The sequence below is a fragment of the Pongo abelii genome, chromosome 13 (genome assembly GCF_028885655.2).
Source record: "Pongo abelii isolate AG06213 chromosome 13, NHGRI_mPonAbe1-v2.0_pri, whole genome shotgun sequence".
In the NCBI taxonomy this organism is placed as follows: domain Eukaryota; kingdom Metazoa; phylum Chordata; class Mammalia; order Primates; family Hominidae; genus Pongo; species Pongo abelii.
Genome location: NC_071998.2, coordinates 118,791,655 through 118,812,838, shown reverse-complemented (window position 1 = coordinate 118,812,838; position 21,184 = coordinate 118,791,655). Strand labels below are relative to the sequence as shown.

The window sequence follows — 21,184 nt, the reverse complement described above, 5'->3', positions numbered from 1 at the left end:
GTCATGGACGTGCTTGTTGTGGCCAAAATCGTTTACCAAGAGGCCAGCACAGGATCTGTCCTAGAGTGCGCACAGGATAAAGGCTTGTGCAGTGGAGAGGGGGCTTTCCTTGGGGATTCAGGCCAGAGTAAAGCACAGACAGAGCTATCACCCAGCCTCCTGCTGGTCAAGTTCTCTTGTCCCTTGCATCGCTGTTGCAGGGGAGAGCAGAGGGTAATGGAAGTGACTGAGTAACAGTGGTAGTAGTAGCTGGTATGTCTTGAGCACCTACTATGTGCCAGGCCTGTGCTGCACACTTGATGTATCATATTTCATCAATTTTCTGGCTGTTAGGAGGTATTATTGTCTCCATTTTATAGACAAGAAAACTGAGGCTCAGAGAGGTTGTCACTTGCCCAAGGACACAGAGCAGGAAAGGGAGAGATCCCTTTCTCTGGGATGCCCCAGCTCAGGGTTTAAGGGCAACAGCTGACCTGGTCAAAACCATCTGCAGTGAGAATGTCGGGGGCCCTCGCACACTCTCCAGGGTGTGTCTAGGGGATTTTAGCCCTGGGCGGGGGTGGGGGTCAGACCCCGCAGCCAGTACTCCTCTATCCTGTGCCCATGACCCTGTGATCCTCATCGCTAAGTCCCTATGACACCACCAACCCCTGGTCAGAGGAATGAGCTTCATGTCCGGCAATGTGGAATTGAAATCAAAGAGGGAAATTAAAAAGGTAAATTGGTCCAAAAAAAAAAGAAAGAGAGAAAGAAAAATAGAGAAAGAAAGAAAAAAACCATGCAAAAATGCAAAATTCAGTGTGCTGAACATGATGCAGGAGCGCTCCCATAGCCTGACACTCACTTCAGCCCCAGCCCCAGCCCCAGCCCCAGCCCCACTTCACAGGCGGTGGCCACCAGGCCACATAGGTGGGCTTGCCCAAGGACAGCTCAAAGGTCAGCAGCCGGCCTGTGGGGGGAGGGGGAGGGTATCTTGTCACGTGAGGGAGGGTCTACGAGGAGGACCGCCTCCTCCTGGGCCGAGGTCACTTTTCAGCAGGCATCAGGACCATGGTGGCTCACAGCTTCCCCTGCCCTCTTCTGGGGGAAATACTATATGCCCCCGAGACTCCTCTGTCTGTCTGAGCTGTAGGAGCGCTGGGGCCTGCACTGGCTGCTTTTCCCAGTGGGGAAGTCCTGCCTGGAGCACGGACAGCAGAGGCAGCCGGAGCAGTCAAAGTCACACATCAGCACCGCCCTCCCTGGCCCAGGCGTGGTGGAGACCCGCCTCGCTGGCAAGACCCTTGCCAGACCCTGGAATAGGAGGCCTCTAGGCACCCTCCCAGCAGCTCCGACTCAAGGCTGGGAGCAAAGGAAGGTTCTGAGGGCAAGGCCTCGACCTCTTGCTGGGCTAGCAAGCCAAGGAGCTGGGGTTCAAACCTCAACTGCTGCAACCTGCTGCCCTGGAGGGCCACTCTGCAAGTCTCTGAGAGGTCAGGTCCAGGGACCACAGCCCCAGTGCTCACCTGGCTCCTGATCTGCCGATGCATCAGGTCTTTCTTCACCTGGAGTGCCTCGAACGCAGCCTTCTGCATCGTGCTCTGCAACACAGACCACCAGTCCTCAGCAGGGGCCATGCCCAAACTTTTCCCTGCAGCCCCATCCCTGTGAAAAGAAAAAGCTGTATACAAAGCACCTTAACGGATAGGTTTTTTCTGAGAGAGGGAGAAGATGTCACCTCACTTGTGTAAACCTTAAGATGATACTAGGGGCTCACTTCGGGCGGCTTCTACTTGATGCACTACTGGCATCACACCCTGAGTTTCCACCACAGTGGACCATGGGGGTGCTTTTACTGCCCCACTTCACAGATGGGGAGTGACACTCAGAGGCATGAATCAGCGGCGCTGGGACACACACCAAGCCTATCCAGCTCCCGAGCCCCACTTAACCACAAGGCAGATGCCTCCTCTGAGAAATGGAGAATTTTCCTTAGACAAGCTCCACAGATACTAAGTCAAACCATTTTAGAACAGAGATTGAAATTAGGGAGAAAGGAGCAGGGTGGGATGACAAACACGCAGAGAACAGGGGAGAAAGGCGAGGGAAGAAGGGAGGCAGTGGCGAGACTCCCACTGGGCTGCAGGAAAGAGCCGAACAGGCTGGTGGCTCATGTCTATAATCCCAGCACTTTGGGAGGCCGAGGCAGGAGGATTGCTTGAGCCCAGGAGTTTGAGACCAGCCTGGGCAACATAGGGAGACTCTGTCTCTATAAAAAATAAAGGCATGGTGGCCCTACAGTCTCAGCTACTCAGGAGGCAAAGGTGGGAGGATTGTTTGAGCCCAGGAGTTTGAGGCTGCAGTGAACTGTGATCACATCATTTCACTCATCCTGGGCAACAGAGCAAGACCTTGTCTTAAAAAAAAAGAAAATAAAAAAAAGAAAAGAAAAAGCTAAACAGGCCGGGCACGGTGTCTGATGCCTGTAAATCCAGCACTTTGGGAGGCCGAGGTGGGTGGATCAGCTGAGGTCAGGAGTTCGAGACCAGCCTGGCCAACGTGGCAAAACCCCGTCTCTACTAAAAATACAAAAATTAGTTGGGGGTGTTGGTGGGCGCCTGTAATCCTAGCTACTTGGGAGGCTGAGGCAGGAAAATCACTTGAACCTGGGAGACAGAGGTTGCAGTGAGCTGAGATCACACCACTGCACTCCAAACTGGGCAACAAGAGGGAAACTCCATCTCAAAAAAAGAAAACAAAAACGCTAAACAGAGTAATATGGACACCGAAGGAGAGGAGGTCACAGGGGCCCTTTGTTTCATCCACTCAAGGGCCCTGCCAGGCACCTCCTGAGCACCGCAGAGATGGAAGAGTAGATAGCAGCACAGCAGGTCTGGACATGAGAAGAGGCCAGAGGTCCCACAGCGTCCTCTGTGGCCTGACCTCCACGGTGTGGTCACCATCACCTCCCGCCACTTAAGTCCTTACAGGATGAGGGTAGGAGCCTCCCAGAGAGCAGGTGGAGGTGCTTCTGTGGATTTTAGTGACCAGAAGACCATACCCCGGGCCCCCCACTCAGCCTCTCTCTATCCCTCACCCTGATCACTTGTACACTTCTATGGTCACAAACCTCTGTGGTCCCACATGCTGTCTAGGAAGGGCTCTGTGTGGAGCTCTGCGCTCTGCCCTGGCTCCTGAACCTCCCTCCCGAGCCCCCACCCTCAGGCCCTGGGCGAGGGCTCACCTCCTGCAGGATCTGGCTGATGGCTTTGTTCTGATCCATTTGCTGCCACGACAGAATCTGCTGGAATCGTTCATCCATTTCGGCCATGCTGCCAGAAAGACATCAAATTCATTCATTCTTGGAACGTTTCCCGAGCACCTACTATGTGCCAGGCCCCTTGGAAGAGATCAACATAACCATTTCTTCAGTGGACCACACTCATGGAGTACCTGCTGGGAGCCGGGCCCTGGGTGGGCCACAGACACTGAGTCTGTCTGAATCCCTTGGCCTGGAGGGAAGGGGATCGAGTTGGGAGCTGGGAGAGAGACGCTTCCAGGTCCTCTCACCCAACCCGCCACCAGAATCCCCTCCACAGCACCCCCCGGAAGTGGATGCCTGCCTCTGCCCAGCCACCTCCATGGGTGGGGAGCTCCTGACTCCCATGGGTGGTAAGCCACCGAAGTGTGACAAAGCTGTCCTTCCCGGCATTCTCACCCTGGGCAGGGAGCAGGGAGCAGCCCTTGATTTGGGCACAAGAACCTGCAGCCTCACGTATGTCTGTGCTTTGGCACCATCTTGTTTGTTTGTTTGTTTTTGAGGCAGAGTCTTGCTCTGTCACCTGGGCTGGAGTGCAGTGGTGTGATCGTGGCTCACTGCAACCTCCACTTCCCAGGTTCAAGCAATTTTCCTGCCTTAGTCTCCCAAGTAGCTGAGATTACAGGCGCCCACTGCTATGTTTGGCTAATTTTTTGTATTTTTAGTATAGACGGGGTTTTACCATGTTGGCCAGGCTGGTCTCGAACTCCTGACCTCAGGTGATCCACCCAACTCGGCCTCCCAAAGTGCTGGGATTACAGATGTGAGCCACTGCGCCCAGCCACCATCTTGGTTTTGTTTATTTCATAATAGCAATTATTTTTTTCCAGTGAGGTCCCTGCTTCACAACAATAGCAAGTATTTATTGGACCTTTATGCCCTAGAGATTATGCTCATCAACACTCATCAAATTCTCCACCAACTCTACAGGTAGGTACTATGATTTACCTGATAAGGAATTTGAAGCCCAGGGAAGGAAAGAGACTCGCCTGAGACCTCACGGTTAGTAAGCAGAAGTGGGACCTGGATCCAGGTCTGTTTGACCCCTGAGCTTGCAACTCCTAAGCACAGTGTCACATATCAGGACGGGGGGAGAAATTCCCACATCTGCAGGGACCCAGGGGAGGCCCGCACAGTCCAGGTGCCCTGGAGGGTGGCAGCTGTGCCAGCCACCTGCATGGGAGGAGAAACAGGGCATCCAGGGCTGCTGGCCTGTCCCTGTCTGGGGCTCCTGAGCACTGACTGAGTTTTCCCCACTGGCTCTGTTGGGCACCTGTGGAACCTCTAACAAACCCACAGTGCCCAGTGAGCACAGGGAGCCGGACCCCAGAACGGCCATCAGCATGAAAGCAACCCCTTCACTTATCCCTCCAGGGCATCCCACCCCCAACTGTGGGGGTCCTCAGACACTGACGAGTGTACCACAGTCAAGAGCACACCCCTCCCCTCTGCCGGGCTCAAATCCTGGCTCCACCACCTGCTGGCTGTGCTTCCTTGGGTGCGTTATACAGTTTCTCAGAACCTGAGTTGCGATTGCGAAATGGGGCTAATAACAATACAGTCCCTCCTAAAATCAATCAGCGAATGCGGTTCATCGCTTAGCCGAGTGCCTGCCACACAGGGAGTGCACAAGAAATGGGAGTGACTGTTACCACTTTAACACAGCCCAATGCTGAATCATGGATCCGGCTAGAAAACTCAGGAAGAGCAGCCATCACTTGCCCCTAACAGCAGAGCAGAGGCTGGGGTGGCCCAGGGCGGGAGGTTTAGTGTCCAGCTCTCATCCCACGGTCTTGGGTCCTGAGCCAGCTCCCCCAGCTCCCTCACCTAGGACTCCTCTTCCTTACCTTACCTGGAACAGGCCTGCTGGACCAAGTTCTGCCTCTGAGATTCGTAGGCCATCTGGATGAGCCGGTTCTTACAGCTCTCAGTCAGCATCTGCTGCATGGCGGCTGCGGGAACATGAGGTGGGGACAGCTGAGTGGGGTGGCTGCTCCTGGGGCGCCTGCTCCTGGGGCGCCTGGGCAGGGAGGCAGCAGGGATTTCCACGGGAACTGAGGAAAAGGCCTTGAGGCCTCACCTGGTTACCTACCTGATAGTCACCTTAAAAAACCCTTTGTTCCTTTTCGTTTTGTTTTGTTTTTTGAGATGCAGTCTCACTCTGTCACCCAGGCTGGAGTGCAGTGGTGCGATTTCAGCTCACTGCAAGCTCTGCCTCCCAGGTTCATGCCATTCTCCTCCTCAGCCTCCCGAGTAACTAGGACTACAGGGGCCCGCCACCACGCCCGGCTAATTTTTTGTATTATTAATAGAAACAGGGTTTCACTGTGTTAGCCAGGATGGTCTCGATCTCTTGACCTCGTGATCCGCCCGCCTTGGCCTCCCAAAGTGCTGGGATTACAGGTGTGAGCCACTGCGCCCAGCCTGTTCTTTTTAACTATAAAAGCAACGTATGCTTGGAAGGCTAATTGTAAAACACCGAATAGCACATACATAAAATCTCCTGTGATCTTGTCATCCAGAAATATTATTCTATTTTGATATATATTCTTCTAGTCAATTTTTATGCATTTAGGAATTAAAAAAATTAAAATAGGCCAGGCGTGGTGGCTTATGCCTGTAATCCCGGCACTTTGGGAAGCCAAGGCAGGTGGATCACCTGAGGTCAGGAGTTTGAGACCAGCCTGGCCAATATGGCGAAACTGTGTCTGTACTAAAAATACAAAAATTAGCCGGGCATGGTGGCAGGTGCCTGTAATCCAAGCTACTTGGGAGTCTGAGGCAGGAGAATCGCTTGAACCCGGAAGGCAGAGGTTGCAGTGAGCTGAGATCATGCCACTGCACTCCAGCCTGGGCAACAGAGCAAGACCCTATCTCAAAAAAAAAAAAAAAGAAAGAAAAATCAAAAAATTAAAATAATTGAAAGAAGGAACTAGAATAGATATTTGTACACACAAATTTGTAGCATTATTCATAACAGTCAAAAAGTGGAAACAACCCAAATACCCACTGATAGATGAATGGATAAAGAAAATGTAGAGGCTGGACATGGCGGCTCACACCTGTAATATAAGCACTTATGGGAGGCCAAGGTGGGAGGACTGCTTGAGCCCAGGAGTTTGAGACCGGCCTGGGCAACAGAGTGAGAACCTATCTCAAAAAAAAAAAAAAAAAATTAGCCAGGTGAGGTGGCGTGTGTCTGTAGTCCCCACTACTTGGGAGGCTGTAGTGGGAGGATTGCTTGAGCCCAGAAGGTGGAGGCTGCAGTGAGCATGGTCACACTACTGCCCTCCAGCCTGGTGACAGAGCAAGGAAAAAAGAAAGAAAGAAAATGTGGCATATACAGGAAATGCAACGTTATTTAGTATTAAAAAGGAAGAAAATTTTTCCCTGGTGGGCCAGTGTTTAGAAATAAAGAAACAGGAAAAAAAAAAAAGGGAAAGAAATTCAAACACATGCTACAACATGGATGAACCCGAGGACATTATGCTAAGTGAAATACGGTAGACACAAAAGGAGAAATATTGTATGATTCCACATATAGGAGGTACTTACAACAGTCAGATCCATACACAGAAAGTAGAATGTTGATTCCCAGGGGCTGAGGGGAGCGGGGCACGGGGAGTTAGTGTTTACTAGGGACAGTTTCAGTTGAGGAAGATGAAAAAGTTCTGGCGATGGATGGTGGTGGCAGTTGTACAACAATAATGCCACAGAACTAATATATTTTAAAATGAAGGCCAGGCACGGTGGCTCACGCCTGTAATACCAGCACTTCAGGAGGTCGAGGCAGGCGATCACTTGAGGTCAGGAGTTCAAGACCAGTCTGGCCAACATGGCAAAACCCCGTCTCTACTAAAAATACAAAAATTAGCCTGGTGTGGTGGTGTGCATCTGTGATCCTAGCTACTCGGAGGCTGAGGCAGGAAAATCGCTTAAACCTGGGAGGTGGAGGTTGCAGTGAGCCAAGATCGCACCACGGTACTCCCGCCTGAGCGACAGAGCGAGACTTTGTCTCAAAACATAAATAAAATAAAATAAAATAAAGTGATCAAGACGGTAAAGTTTACATGGTGCATATTTTACAATTAAAAAAATGAAAATGGTATCATCCCACTTCCCACTTTTTATGAACACTCCCCATGATAACATGCTAATGGGATGCTAATACTGCAGAGTGCCACAGCACATGGATCACCAACATTTATTTAAACAATCCTTTATTTGGGGGCGTTTGGACTTTCTTTTTTTTTTTTTTTTTTTTTGAGAAATGGTCGTGCTGTGTTACCCAGGCTGGAGTGCAGTAGTGTGATCACAGCTCACTGCAGCCTTGAACTCCTGGGCTCATGTGATCCTCCAGCCTCAGCTTCCTAAAGCGCTGGGATTACAGGCATGAGCCCCGACACCTGGCCCATTTCCTCCATTTTATAGCTAAGAAAACCGAGGCTTGGAAAAGTTGGGGAGCAGTGAGCAGTAATGTCCCTAAGGTCACATGGTGGGTGTCTGAACTGGGACTCTGCATCCACATCTAGGCTGACGCCAGAGCCTGTGCTCCATGGCAGGACTTGACTGCCCCTCTCGAGGGCTAACACTCAGGGCCCTCCATGTGTGGCCAACAGAGGGAGGGCCATCCACCCTGCCAGCCCAGCCAGCAGGCAGCATGCTCACGAGCTCCCCATCCCGAAACTCACAGGCAACCTCACGTCGCCGCAGGTTCTCAGTCTCCTCCTGGGTTATGGACATCAACTGTTCCATTCTTATTCTAGAAAAAAATCCGTCCATTCATTCAGCAAATTTAACATTTCCAACAGGGAATCCCAGCAGATGAACACCACCTCCTCCAGGAAGGCCTCCTTGATTTGGCAACCTACACCTGGATGGGCTCTCTGGATGCCTACCACATCACAAGCAACCCTTGGGGCCCTGTTCACCTTCAGCCTATAGTTTGAGTATCTTGTGTAAAAAGATGGACACTCCCTTAGAAAATGGGCAAAAGAAGCAAATAGCCAATGCTGAAATTCAAGTGATCAATAAACATCTGGAAAGATGCTTAACATTAGTGGCAACTAAAGAAAGTAAAATCTTTTCACCTACTCGGCTGGTTGACATTAAGAAAACTGGTAACTGCTGGTGATGGTGATGGTGGTGGAGAAATGGGCACTTTCCTACACTGCTAAGAGGAGTGTAAACTGGCAGAATGTTTTTGGGAAGGTAAGTTGGCACCTAGCAAAATGTTCTTTAAATATTTCCTTCACAAATAGTCACATGGCCGGGTGCGGTGGCTCACACCTGTAATCCCAGCACTTTGGGAGCCTGAGGCGGGCAGATGACTTGAGGTCAGGGGTTTGAGACCAGCCTGGCCAACATGGTGAAACCCCATCTCTACTAAAAATACAAAAATCAGCCGGACCTGGTGGTATGTGCCTGTAGTCCCGCTACTCGGGATGCTGAGGCAGGAGAATCACTTGAACCTGGGAGGTGGAGTTTGCAGTGAGCCGAGATCGCGCCACTGCACTCCAGACTGGGTGACAGAATGAGACTCTGTCTCAAAAAAAAAAAAAAAAAAAAAGATACACTAAAAATTCTGCTATAAATATAGCCTGTCACTTTTTCCATTAGCAATATGTTATGTTTTCCCTTAATGAGAAATATTATTCAATAAGACATTTAATGGCTGCAGGTTATTCCTCCGTACATAATTTATGTAAACTAAATAATTTTTCTTTCCAGAAATGTAGATTTTTTTCTGAAAATTTTTTTTTTTAGCTGCAACCACAGATGCCTGCCACCACTCCTGGCTAAGTTTTGATTTCTAGTAGAGACAGGGTTTTGCCATGTTGGCCAGGATGGTCTTGAACTCCTGACCTCAAGTGATCCGCCCACCTCGGCCTCCCAAAGTGCTGGGATTACAGATGTGAGCCACTGCGCCTGGCCTGAACTTTTTATACTAGGAAAATAGTTGGACATTATATATCTAGCCTTATTCGTGTCTCTGAATGTTTTTCAGGAGTGTACATGTTTTAATGAACTTGAAGGCAATGATTCTTTGTAATTAAATATCGTCTAAGGAGGTGAATCTCCTTATAGCTTTAGCGAAATGTCCTGGCATAATCCTCTGGAGAATCACAAGACATTCTCTCCTCAAAGCTGCCCTCCTCAGCCAGGCGCGGTGGCTCACTCCTGCAATCCCAGCACTTTGGGAGGCCGAGGCGGGCAGATCACAAGGTCAGGATATCAAGACCATCCTGGCCAACATGTTGAAACCCCGTCTTTACTAAAATACAAAAAATTAGCTGGTGGTGGTATGTGCCTGTAGTCCCAGCTACTCAGGAGGTTGAGGCAGGGGAATCGCTTGGACCTGGGTGCTGGGGGTTGCAGTGAGCCGAGACTGCACCACTGCACTCCAGCCTGGTGACAATGCAAGACTCCATCTCAAAAAAAAAAAAAAAAAAAAAAAACTGCTGCCCTCCCCTGGAAGAACACTTACCTTTCATTTTCCAGCGATTTCAAAATCTCGGAGCTTTTCTTTTGTCTGTGGAGAAAATCATAAAAGGTCCCGGCAGTCACCAGCAGGCCTGTTTCCTGTCTCACCGCGTTAGCTGTGCAGAGGGGCTTAGGAAATGGACTGGGGGCACCTTAGCTCCACCATCTAGGAGCTCTGGGTTCTTAGCCAGTTACTGAAACCACTCAAGTCCCAGGTTTCCTCACCTATGAAATTAGAAGAATAAAAAAACCCAGCTGGGCACGGTGGCTCACATCTGTAATCCCAGCACTTTGGGAGGCTGAAGTGGATAGATCACTTGAGGTCAGGAGTTTGAGACCAGCCTCGTCAACATGGAGAAACCCTGTCTCTACAAAAATTAGCCAGGCGTGGTGGTGCAAGCCTGTAGTCCCAGCTCCTTGGGAGGCTGAGGCAAGAGAATTGCTTGAACCTGGGAGGAGGAGGTTGCAGTGAGCCGAGATCGCACCACTGCACTCCAGCCTCAGTGACACAGCGAGACACTGTCTCAAACAAAACAAAACGAAAACAACCCAGCTTCTTGGTGCATTTGTAAAGAGTTAATCAGGAAATAGATGTAACAAGCTTGGCACATAAGAAGCACCCAACAAGTGATCGGTTTCCTGAACTCATGCAGGTACTTTTGAAACTGACAGGTGAGGGAGGAACAAGTGATTCAGGGTTAGAAAAAGGAGGCCTGGAAGCAGCAGGGCATATGGCTAGAGCCTGTTTCTGGAATCATCCTGCAGTGGACCCCCTCACTAGACTTCTCAGGCTTTTCTGGCACCATGTCTCCCCAGCCCCATCAAGATCCGCTCTTAGTAGCTCCTACTTTGCACAGGGTTTGTTAAGGCAAATCTCACTACAGGTGAATAGCTGACCTCAGTGCAACGGGTTACGTAGAACCCAAAATACTGGAGCAGGGTGTGATCCCAACTATCTTGTCAAACCCACTCACTTTATAGATGGGAAGCTTGGGGCCCAGTGGGGAAACACTTGCCCAAGGCCACAGGCCCAATCTGGTAGCAGTCTCATGCTAAGAAACCGGACTTTGTAATGCCTGGGTCAGATTCTTTTCTCTGTACGCTGGTGCCAGTTGAAGCACCCAGACTGGATCCTGACAAGGGAAGCCCAGGGCAGGGGCAGAGGCGGCTCCTCAGGGGACTGCATGGGGAAGGACTCTGGGGCTGGGGCCGAGGAGCAGAGCCCAACCTCTGATTGTCCCGCAACAGCTTCTGGATCCGGCTGGAGATGTTCTGTTCCGTCTGCTTCAGCTGTTCCTGCAGCCGCTGCCGCTCTGCGTCGAGCTGGCGCTGGCGCTCACTCAGGCCCTGCTCTAGCCGGGACTGCTCCTGCAGCAGGAGGTAGGGATCCTGAGCCCCTGGGACCCCCTCAGATGCCGTGATGGGTACTGACTGGGGTTAGGAGGCTGGCTTTCCCACGCTGCCTTGCCAGTCCTTTCTGTGTGACCTCGGGCCAGCTCCTCCCAGTAGGCTACAGAGTGTCCATCTGCACACGGGGAGGCTGGGCTGGGTGATCTTTAAGGGCCCTCCCAGGTGCTGGGGGACAGAAGGAAGTGACAGCGTCATCCCACTGCCTTTCCACATCCCAGGGACCTTGGCCCAAGCCAGGAGGCCACTGGCTGGGGGGTGCAGCCAGGCTGGACCCTAGCAGGCGGCTCACAAACCTCCTTGACCGTCTGAAGGATCTCATCCTTCTGGCTGCTGCTCTGCTGAAGGAGCTGGGCGTGCTCCCGCTGCCCCAGTTCCAGGCGCCGTTCAAACTCGAGTTTCTCCAGCATCTTCTGTTCCTGCAAGACACAGATCCTGGTGACTGTCAGCACAGGCCCTGGGGGAGTTAGAACACAGAAGTGGGGAGAATCCACCCCTCAACACTGACAGTGCAGGCTCCAGGTCTTCATGCTGAGCAACCCCCACTCCCCTCCAGGGCCCAACTGTAATAAAACAAGCCGTTCACAGGAAGAGGCTAGTAGTCTAGAGCCTGGTGCTGGGCTCAACCCCTCTGAGCCTCGGTCTCTGCACCTGTCCCATGGGTGCTCTACCACCCACCTGAGGCACGTGAGGATGCAGCAGACCGTGTGTGTAAGAGGAAGGCATTACTGTGACCTCTAATTCTGAGCTGGGAAGAAGTCATTTTCTCAAATATTTTACGAGTTGAGTTGAGATCTTTAATAAGAAAAGAGTGACAGAAGGGTAAAGGCATTTTCTTACCTTCCTCTTCTCATAGTCTGAGAACCTGTTCTGGGAGGAAAAAAAGACAGTGGTCAAGAGAGGGTGGCAGCAGTGGTTCTCCCTGGCATGGGCACCAGGAATCCCCGGGCGGCCTGATGTTATACAGACTCTGGCCCACCCCAGACCACTGCCTCAGAATGGTGGGGTCGGGGGAAGAGGGGATCCGCATTGATCAAGGGCACCAGGTGGTTCCAGTGGACACCTGATGAGAACCCCTGGGCTGCCACTGTGTGCATGGCACCATAGGAGGGGGCTCTTCAAGCCAGTTCTGGGATGCAGCCCTAAGCAGGGATGGTGGTCTGAAGAGCAGAGCAGGAAATGGGATATCTGATGCCCATGGATGTCTGTCTAACACACCTACAGCACCCAGTTCCAGTCCACCAAAATACTCACAATGCACAAAGGTGTGGCTACAACTTCCTGCAGAATTATTCAAAAGAGCAAAAACACTGGAAATAACTCACACATCTATCAATGTCTGTCCGTAAGTCACGGTGCATCCATACGGTGGACTATTACACAACTGCCAATGGGGCGAATGCATGAGACCCCTCACCTGTGTGCAGCACGATTCTACTTTTGCAAAAACATCATCAAGAAAACTCAACTCTGAGCATATGGGTGAAGGTATTGAGTCAAAGGTCAAGAAGGACAGTCATTAATCAGTCAACGATGACTACCTCCAGGCAACGGGAGTGTAGGGTGGAAGGGTTGACATTCACTTGGTTTGTAATTGTCTGTATTGTTTAAATTTATAACAAAGAGCAGGTATTAAACATCAATAATGTAATTATTGGTGTTTAATTAATTAATTATTGATGTAATTAAACATCAATACATACATACACAAGAGTTAGTTGTTTTTTTTTAAGACAGAGTATCACTCTTGTTGTCCAGGCTAGAGTGCAGTGGCGTGATCTCGGCTCACTGCAACCTCCACCTCCCGGGTTCAAGCAATTCTCCTGCCTCAGCCTCCTGAGTAGCTGGGATCACAGGCATCCGCCACCACATCCAGCTGATTTTTTGTATTTTTAGTAGAGACAGGGTTTCACCATGTTGGCCAAGCTGGTCTCGAACTCCTGACCTCAGGTGATCCACTTGCCTCAGCCTCCCAAAGTGCTGGGATTATAGGCATGAGCCACCGCGCCTGGCCCACACAGTTTTTTCTTTGAGATGGAGTCTCACTCTTGCCCACGCTGGAGTGCAGTGGCACAATCTCAGCTCACTGCAGCCTCGACCTCCTGGGCTCTAGTGATCCTCCCACCTTAGCCTCCTAAGTAGCTGAGACTGCAAGCACGCACCACCATGCCTGGCTAATTTTTTGCATTTTTGGTAGAGACAAGGTCTTGCTATGTTACCCAGGATGGTCTCAAACTCCTGAGCTCAAGCATCCGCCCGACTCGGCCTCTCAAAGTGCTGGGATTACAGGCACAAGCCACTGCGCCCGGAACACAAGTATTTTTTTAATGGTCCTTCTATTTAGTTATCCTGCTCAGAGAACAGGATCAGTCTCTGAATTATAAAAGCAGCAACCTATAAATAGGATTTTTCCTATACCAATGGTAGGAATATAATTTTAAAATTAATCTTCAATTATACAGATGACATCTCAATATATTCTCCTTGTAAAAGTTTGAAACATGGTATAAAAAACCTAAAGCACCTACTAACCACTCCAGCCTAACCCTGGTTCCCCTCCCATCCCACACCTCCTGTCAGGTGTAATTGTCATTATCAGGCCCAAGGCATGCACCTGTACATATATAATTTGTGACTTTGGGAAAGAAATATATTTGTATTTGTGTGCATATATAAACATATTTTTAAATCAAGTATAATCTATTTACTGTAATTCACCCAATATAAGTGAACAATTCTATGAATCTTTATATATGCATAGAGTTCTGTAACCTCTAAACACAGTCAAGATAGAAAACAATTCTGGCCAGGCGCGGTGGCTCACGCCTGTAATCCCAGCACTTTGGGAGGCTGAGGCAGGTGGATCACTTGAGTTCAGGAGTTCCAGACCAGACTGGCCGACATGGTGAAACCCCATCTCTACTAACAAAATGCAAAACTTAGCCAGGCGTGGTGGTAGGCACCTGTAATCCCAGCTACTCAGGAGGCTAAGGCAGGAGAATCGCTTGAACCTGAGAGGAAGAGGTTGCAATGAGCTGAGATCACGCCACTGCACTCTGGCCTGGGCGACAGAGTGAGACTCTGTCTCAAAAAGAAAAAAGAAAACAATTCCATAACCCTCGAAAATTCGCTCATGCCACTTCATCATCAAATCCTCTTCCCACTCCAGCCACTGTCAACTACCTATCTGTTTCCTTTTTTTGTTTTGAGTTTTTTCTTTCTTTTTTGAGACAGGGTCTAGTTCTGTTACTCAGGATGGGGTGCGTGGCGTAATCTTGGCTCACTGCAAACTCCAACCTCCTGAGCTTAAGCCATCCTCCCACCTTAGCCTCCCTAGTAGCAGGGACCACAGGCACATGCCACCATGCCTGGCTAATTTTTTTGTATTTTTTGTAGAGACAGGGTCTCGCCACATTGCCCAGGCTGGTGCTGATTGAGTTTTCTTTTTAAACATAAGAATGGAAATAGACTAGCCCATCCTGTTCTGCAATCTGCCCTTTTCACTAATCCTTGCGTCCCGGCGAGCCGAGGCTCTAATGCTCCATCTCATGGTGTGCACATGACCCAGGGGCAGCCCCTTCTCACTGACAAACATTTGGGGGGCATCCAATACTACAAATAAGGCTGCAATAAACACTCCTGCAAATGTCTCCTCATGCAAGCATTTCTCTTGGGTATACATTGAGAAGCAAAACTTCTGGATCATGGGCTGTGCCCATGAAAATTTTTGACATCTGGCAGGTGTAGTGGCTCACACCTCTAAATCCCAGCACTTTGGGAGGCCAAGGTGGGTGGATCACTTGAGGTCAGGAGTTCGTGACCAGCCTGGCCAACATGGCAAAACCCCGTCTCTACTAAAAATACAAAATTAGCCGGGCATGGTGGTGCATGCCTGTAATCCCAGCTACTTGGGAGGCTGAGGCAGGAGAATTGCTTGAACCTGGGAGGCGGAGGTTGCAGTGAGCTGAGATTGCACCACTGCACTCCAGCCTGGGCAACAGAGTGAGACTCTGTCTCAAAATAAATATATAAATAATGAAATTTTTTTTTGACATCTACTGTCAAATTATCCTCCAAAGTAGTGATACCAATTTTCTCTCCCAAGAGCAGTTTATGAGGACACCTGTTTACCCACACTCTGGCCAACAGAAATTGTCATGTCAAAATGTGTGCCAATCTTGAGGAAGGAAATGGTATTTCAATGTTGTTTTAACTTACATGCCTCTCCTCTGATTACCAGCAAAGTTGGCATTTTTAAATGTTTATTTGTTTGTTTGAGACAGAGTCTCACTCTGTCACCTGGACAGGCTGGAGTGCAGTGGCGCAATCTCAGCTCACTGCAACCTCCACCTCCTGGATTCAAGTGATTCTTGTGCCTCAGCCTCCCGAGTAGCTGGGATTACAGGTGCACGCCACCATGCCTGGCTAAGTTTTGCATTTTCAGTAGAGACAGGGTTTTACTACGTTGACCAAGCTGGTCTCAAACTCCTGGCCTCAAGTGATCCACCTGCCTCGGCCTCCCAATATTTTTTCTATTGGGATAGTTTTCTTCCTACTGATTGGAACGACTTCTTTCTGTGCTCAATCTATGAATCCTTTAGCAAGTGACAGTGTTGCAAATATTTTCTGAGAACATGAGCTGGCACAATTTTCCCACATAGCCTTCTCCTCCCTCTCTAATTCTTGTTGAACTGTAAAATAATAATAATAATAATAATATCCCAAATGCATTCCCAGCAGCAGTGGAAAACGGGAAAGGGTGGCATCTAGGAACCAGAGATTAAGAGTCAGTGGAAGATATGAAGCCAAACGCCCAGCAGCTGGCACTCCTGCCTGGTGATGGCCTCCCCCATCCATCGGCCAGCAGAGGACCCTGGATCGTGAGCCTTGGGGATGGGGGCAGAGGGTGCACCCAGGCTAATGTGGCAAACCCTTTGAGCTTCCTCCTCTGTGTCGTCCTGTGCTAGCTTATCGCCAGGACCTGACAGGGCCAGCGTGTCACTGGTGCTCACACATGTGCCTGTCTGACTCCTTCACTAGACCCAGAGCATGGTGGGTGTGTGTCCCAGACAGTGAGTAGCATTTGATCCAGAAGTATTTGCTGAGAGATAGCAATGAACATTACAGACACAATCCCTGTTCTCACAAAGCTTCATTCAGCAGGGGAGAGAGACATGAGACAGATCATTTCCCATAGAGTTCCTCATCAATTTAGCGCTGTGATAAGTGCTACCAAGGAACTGTGCAGGGCACTCTGAGAACACACAACAGGAGACCTGACCTCGACTGGAGCTTCTCAGAGGATGTAATGTTTAAACTGAGAACTGAAGGAGGCTGAGCATGGTGGCTCATGCCTATAATCCCAGCACTTTGGGAGTCTGAGGCAGGAGGATCACTTGAGCCCAGAAGGTTAAGGCTGCAGTGAGCTATGATCACACCACTGCACTCCAGCCTGGGTGACAGAGCAAGACCCTGTCTCAAAAAAAGGAAAAAAAAAAAAAAAAAAAGAACTGAAGGATAAGATAAGTGAGTGAGGAGACTCCAGACAGAGGGAGCTGCTTGTTCAAAGGCCCTGAAGAGGGAAGAATCGTGGTTAGTTCAGGGAACAGACAGCAGCAGGGCACAGCTTGTGCTTGGCAAGCTGGTGGGATGAGGCTGCCACAGCAGGCCTTGAAAAAGCAGTTCAATTCATCAGGAGGCCAGTTCTAGTTCTATGGAGGAATCTGGGAGCTGCAGCTCTGAACCACCGCCCCCTTCCATTCCCAGCTCCCTCAACACACACACACGCACACGCGCACACACACACGTATGCGTGCAGCAGGCTGGCTTGTCTTACCTGCCACTCTAAGTCCTCCCTTGAGAATCTGTCCGTGGGCCCATCAGGGCTGTCCCGAGAGTTCTCGATTCCATCTTGCTCCAGAACTGGCAGCAAGTACTGAGAAGGGGGGTAGTATTCCAGCCCTGACTCTGTAAGAGAGGGGACACAAGCTGACCAGGAGGGAGGAGACAGCTGAGGTACCCAGAGACACCCGCTCCTACTTCCAGGGCAGCCGGCCCCACCCTGACTCAGCCACTGCCCTCCTCTTCCCTAGCCTGGGCGCTCTGCGTTTTTCACCAGTCCTAGCCCTGGGCCTGGAATGTGGCAGGTGCTCAGTAAATGTCAGTGGAGTGAGTCAATGGGTACTGGCTACACCTTCCACCTCTTTACCATCCAAGTGAGAATGAGGTGATGAAAAAGCCTGAGATAATAAGTGAAACCTGCGTCCTAGATCCAGCTCTACCAATAATTCCCTGAATGTGAGACCTTGGGCAAGATGCTTTCCTTCTCTGGCCATGTGTAGTTTTGCCTGTAAAATTTCAAAGGGTTCATACCTTAGACTCACTTCCTATTTGGTTGTTCGTCTTTTTCCTGTTGATTTGTAGGTGCTCTTTATATATTGTAGTTAATAACCTTAGGTCTATAATATGTTGTAACTATCTTCTTCCAGGTGGTAACTGGTCTTTTAACTTTGATGATGGTGTCCTTCCGGGGTAAACAAGTTGTAAGTTTTGATGTACTCAAAGTTATCTTTTTTCCCCTCATGGGAAGGATACAGTCACGTCACAAGAAATACTAAAAATGGGCAGGAGACGTATGAAAAATACTCACAGAATCAAGGAAGTGACATTAGAATAATAATGGGCTCTCTTGTTATCCATCCGATTAGCAGACTCTTTAAGAAAATACTGCGTGTTATGCAGGTTGTGAAGGGGGAGAGAGGTCCTTCCAGCCACTCCTCATGGGATGGAGACTGGTGGGACCTCTTCCCAGGCACCCTAGGGTGCTCATGCCCTCTCACTCACCCTAGGGGAAAGTGCACACGGTAACAGAGAGGTGTCGGTTCAAATGTTTAGAACAGCAGGAAACTGGAAATGCCCTCCAAGTTCACCACACGGATGGCTACGAAGCTACGGGTGCCACCACATGAAATCCTGTGACCAGTTTAAGGGGACATTCAAACCATATTATGAGACAGGAAAATACCCAAGACTTTTCTTGAGAGAAAAAAAAGCAAGGCATAGAATTACATCATGATATCTTTTATGGTTTAATGTTTATTTTTATTTATTTATTTATTTATTTATTGAGATAGAGTCTTGCTCTGTCACCCGGGCTGGAGTGCAGTGGTGTAATCTCGGCTCACTGTAACCTCCGCCTCCCGGGTTTAAGCGATTCTCCTGCCTCAGCCTCCTGAGTAGCTGGGATTACAGGCACGCACCACCACACCCAGCTAATTTTGTATTTTTAGTAGAGACAGGGTTTCCGCATGTTGGTAAGGGTGGTCTCGAACTCCTGACCTCAGGTGATCCGCCAGCCTTGGTCTCCCAAAGTTATGGGATTATAGGCGTTAGCCACCACACCCAGCCTCTTTAATGTTTTTTAAAAAGTCAAAAAACAAATTTTATGTATATATGTATACTTCTACATAGTTTAGGTAAATTGAAAAATTATTTCTTGGCCAGGCATGGTGTCTCACTCCTGTAATCCCAGCACTTTGGGAGGCTGAGGCAGGTGGATCACGAGGTCAGGAGTTCGAGACCAGCCTGACCAACATGGTGAAACCCCGTCTCTACTAAAAATACAAAAATTAGCTGAGTGTGGTGGTGGGCGCCTGCAATCCCAGCTACTCAGGAGGCTGAGGCAGGAGAATCGCTTGAACCAGGGAAGTGGAGGTTGCAGTGAGCCAAGATTGCGCCACCGCACTCCAGCCTGGGCGACAGTGAGATTCTGTCTCAAAAAAAAAAAATTATTTCTTGCTGGGTGTGGTGGCTCACACCTGTAATCCCAGCACTTTGGGAGGCCAAGGTGGGTGGATCACCTTAGGTCAAGGGTATGAGACCAGCCTGGCCAACATGGCGAAACCCTGTCTCTACTAAAAATACAAAAATTAGCCAGGCGTGGTGGCTAATTTTTCTTTTTTCTATGGAGTCTCGCTCTGTCACCCAGGCTGGAGTGCAGTGGCAAGATCTCATCTCACTGCAGCCTCCGCCTCCTGGGTTCAAGCGATTCTCCTGCCTCAGCCTCCTGAGTAGCTGGGATTACAGGCATGCGTCACCATGCCTGGCTAATTTTTGTATTTTTAGTAGAGACGGCGTTTCTCCATGTTGGTCAGGCTGGTCTTGAACTCCCAACCTCAGGTGATCCACCGCGCCCAGTCCAAAATCTTTTTTTTTTTTTTTTTAACACAAGGTCTCTCTCTGTCACCCAGGCTGGAGTGCAGTGGCACAATCTTGGCTCACTGCAACCTCCACTTTTTAGGCTCAAACAATCCTCCCACCTAAGCCTCCCGAGCAGCTGGCACTACAGGTGTGCCACCAAGCTGGGCTAATTTTTGCATTTTTTGTAGAGATGAAGTTTTGCCACGTTGCCCATGTTGAACTCCTGGGCTCAAGCGATCCACCCGCCTTGGACTCCCAAAATATTGGGATTACAGGCATGAGCCACCTTGTTCGGCCCCAGAATCTTTTTAAAGAAAATAAAGGCTTTGGTCTAGCTAGCTCAGCCATTGGTCAGCGTTTATATTGGAATCACCTGTTGCTCAAAGATGCTAATTTGCATATGTGTGGCCTGGTGGCTATGATTGTAGCCAACCCCCTCCACTTTGAAAGTAAAATATAACATACATACAGAAAAGAGCACAAAGTCTTTCTCTCTTTTTTTAAGATTAGTCAAGTGCAGTGGTGAGAAGAGGGGAAAAAGTAGAACAAGGACTTACATCTGTAACTGGTTGTGAGCAATCAATTGAGATAACTCACTGCCTTTGGGCCGAGAGCACAGAATCTTCATGCAGAGCTTGATGAATGTTTAAAGGTGAACACACTCTCATGACCAGGAACCAGTGCTGGTTCAAAGCTCTGTGGTGACTGATAAGAGCACATATTCCTTTGTGTCTGGCTCCTCGCACTCCACATTGTTTGTGAGACTCATCCAGGTTGTTGAAAGGAGCAGTGGCTCATTCTTTCCACTTGCTGTGTGGTATCCACACATGAGTATAAAACAGTTTAGTTATCCATTCTACTCCTGATGGACATTAAAGCTGCTTCCAGTTTGGACTGGCATAAATAGTGCTGCTATGAACATTTTTGCACATGGCTTTTGGCATCTATTCATATGCATTTCCGTTGGGCATTGACATGGTCTGGCTCTGTGTCCCCACCTAAATCTCTGAACTGTAATCCCGTGTTGGGGGCGGGACCTCGCGGGAGTTGATTAGATCATGGGAGCAGTTCCCCCATGCTATTCTTATGGTGGTGGGTGAGTTCTCATGAGATCTGATGGTTTTATAAGGGGCTTCCCTCTTCACTTGGCACTAATTCTCTCCTGATGCCCTGTGAAGAGGTGCCTTCCGCCATGACTGTAAGTTTCCTGAGGCCTCCCGGCCATGTGAAACTGTGAGTCAGTTAAACTTCTTTTCTTTATAAAGAATTTCTTCATAGAAATTGGGAATTTCTTCATAGCAGTGTGAGAACAGACTAATACAGGCATGTACCTAGGAATGGAACTCATGGGTCACAGGATATTTGAATGTTCAGCTTGAGTAGATATTGAGAATAATTTTTAAGGTAATTTTCACTTTACATTCCCACCTGCAGTATATGGAAGTTCCCATTGCTCCACATCTTTGCTAATTCTTGGTATTACCAGTTCAATTTTGGCCATTATATTTTATTTTATTTTATTTTATTTTATTTTTTTGAGATGGAGTCTTGCTCTGTCTCCCAGGCTGGAGTGCAGTGGCACAATCTTGGCTCACAGCAAGCTCCTCCTCCCAGGTTCACGCCATTCTCCTGCCTCGGCCTCCCTAGTAGCTGGGACTACAGGCGCCCGCCACCACGCCTTGCTAATTTTTTTTGTATTTTTAGTAGAGACGGGGTTTCACTGTGTTAGTCAGGATGGTCTCGATCTTCTGACCTCATGATCCGCCCACCTCGGCCTCCCAAAGTGCTGGGATTACA

At 49.3% G+C, this 21,184-nt stretch overlaps 1 protein-coding gene across 2 annotated transcripts in view; it reads right to left on the bottom strand.

Moving 5' to 3' along the window:
• The window catches only part of LRSAM1 (leucine rich repeat and sterile alpha motif containing 1), a 52,564-nt gene that overhangs the window by 13,173 nt on the left and 18,207 nt on the right, over positions 1-21,184 (bottom strand). The window contains exons 11-19 of one of the 2 annotated variants that reach the window (XM_024252146.3): positions 17,025-17,155; positions 12,029-12,058; positions 11,485-11,607; positions 11,010-11,149; positions 9,786-9,830; positions 7,990-8,060; positions 5,151-5,250; positions 3,224-3,311; positions 1,506-1,580 (exon numbers count right to left, since the gene is read on the bottom strand). In XM_024252146.3, the coding sequence (XP_024107914.1) occupies positions 1,506-1,580; positions 3,224-3,311; positions 5,151-5,250; positions 7,990-8,060; positions 9,786-9,830; positions 11,010-11,149; positions 11,485-11,607; positions 12,029-12,058; positions 17,025-17,155 (803 nt within the window). Of the gene's footprint in view, positions 1-1,505; positions 1,581-3,223; positions 3,312-5,150; positions 5,251-7,989; positions 8,061-9,785; positions 9,831-11,009; positions 11,150-11,484; positions 11,608-12,028; positions 12,059-17,024; positions 17,156-21,184 lie in introns of those variants that run through there. The other variant, XM_054520676.2, reaches the window with a different exon arrangement.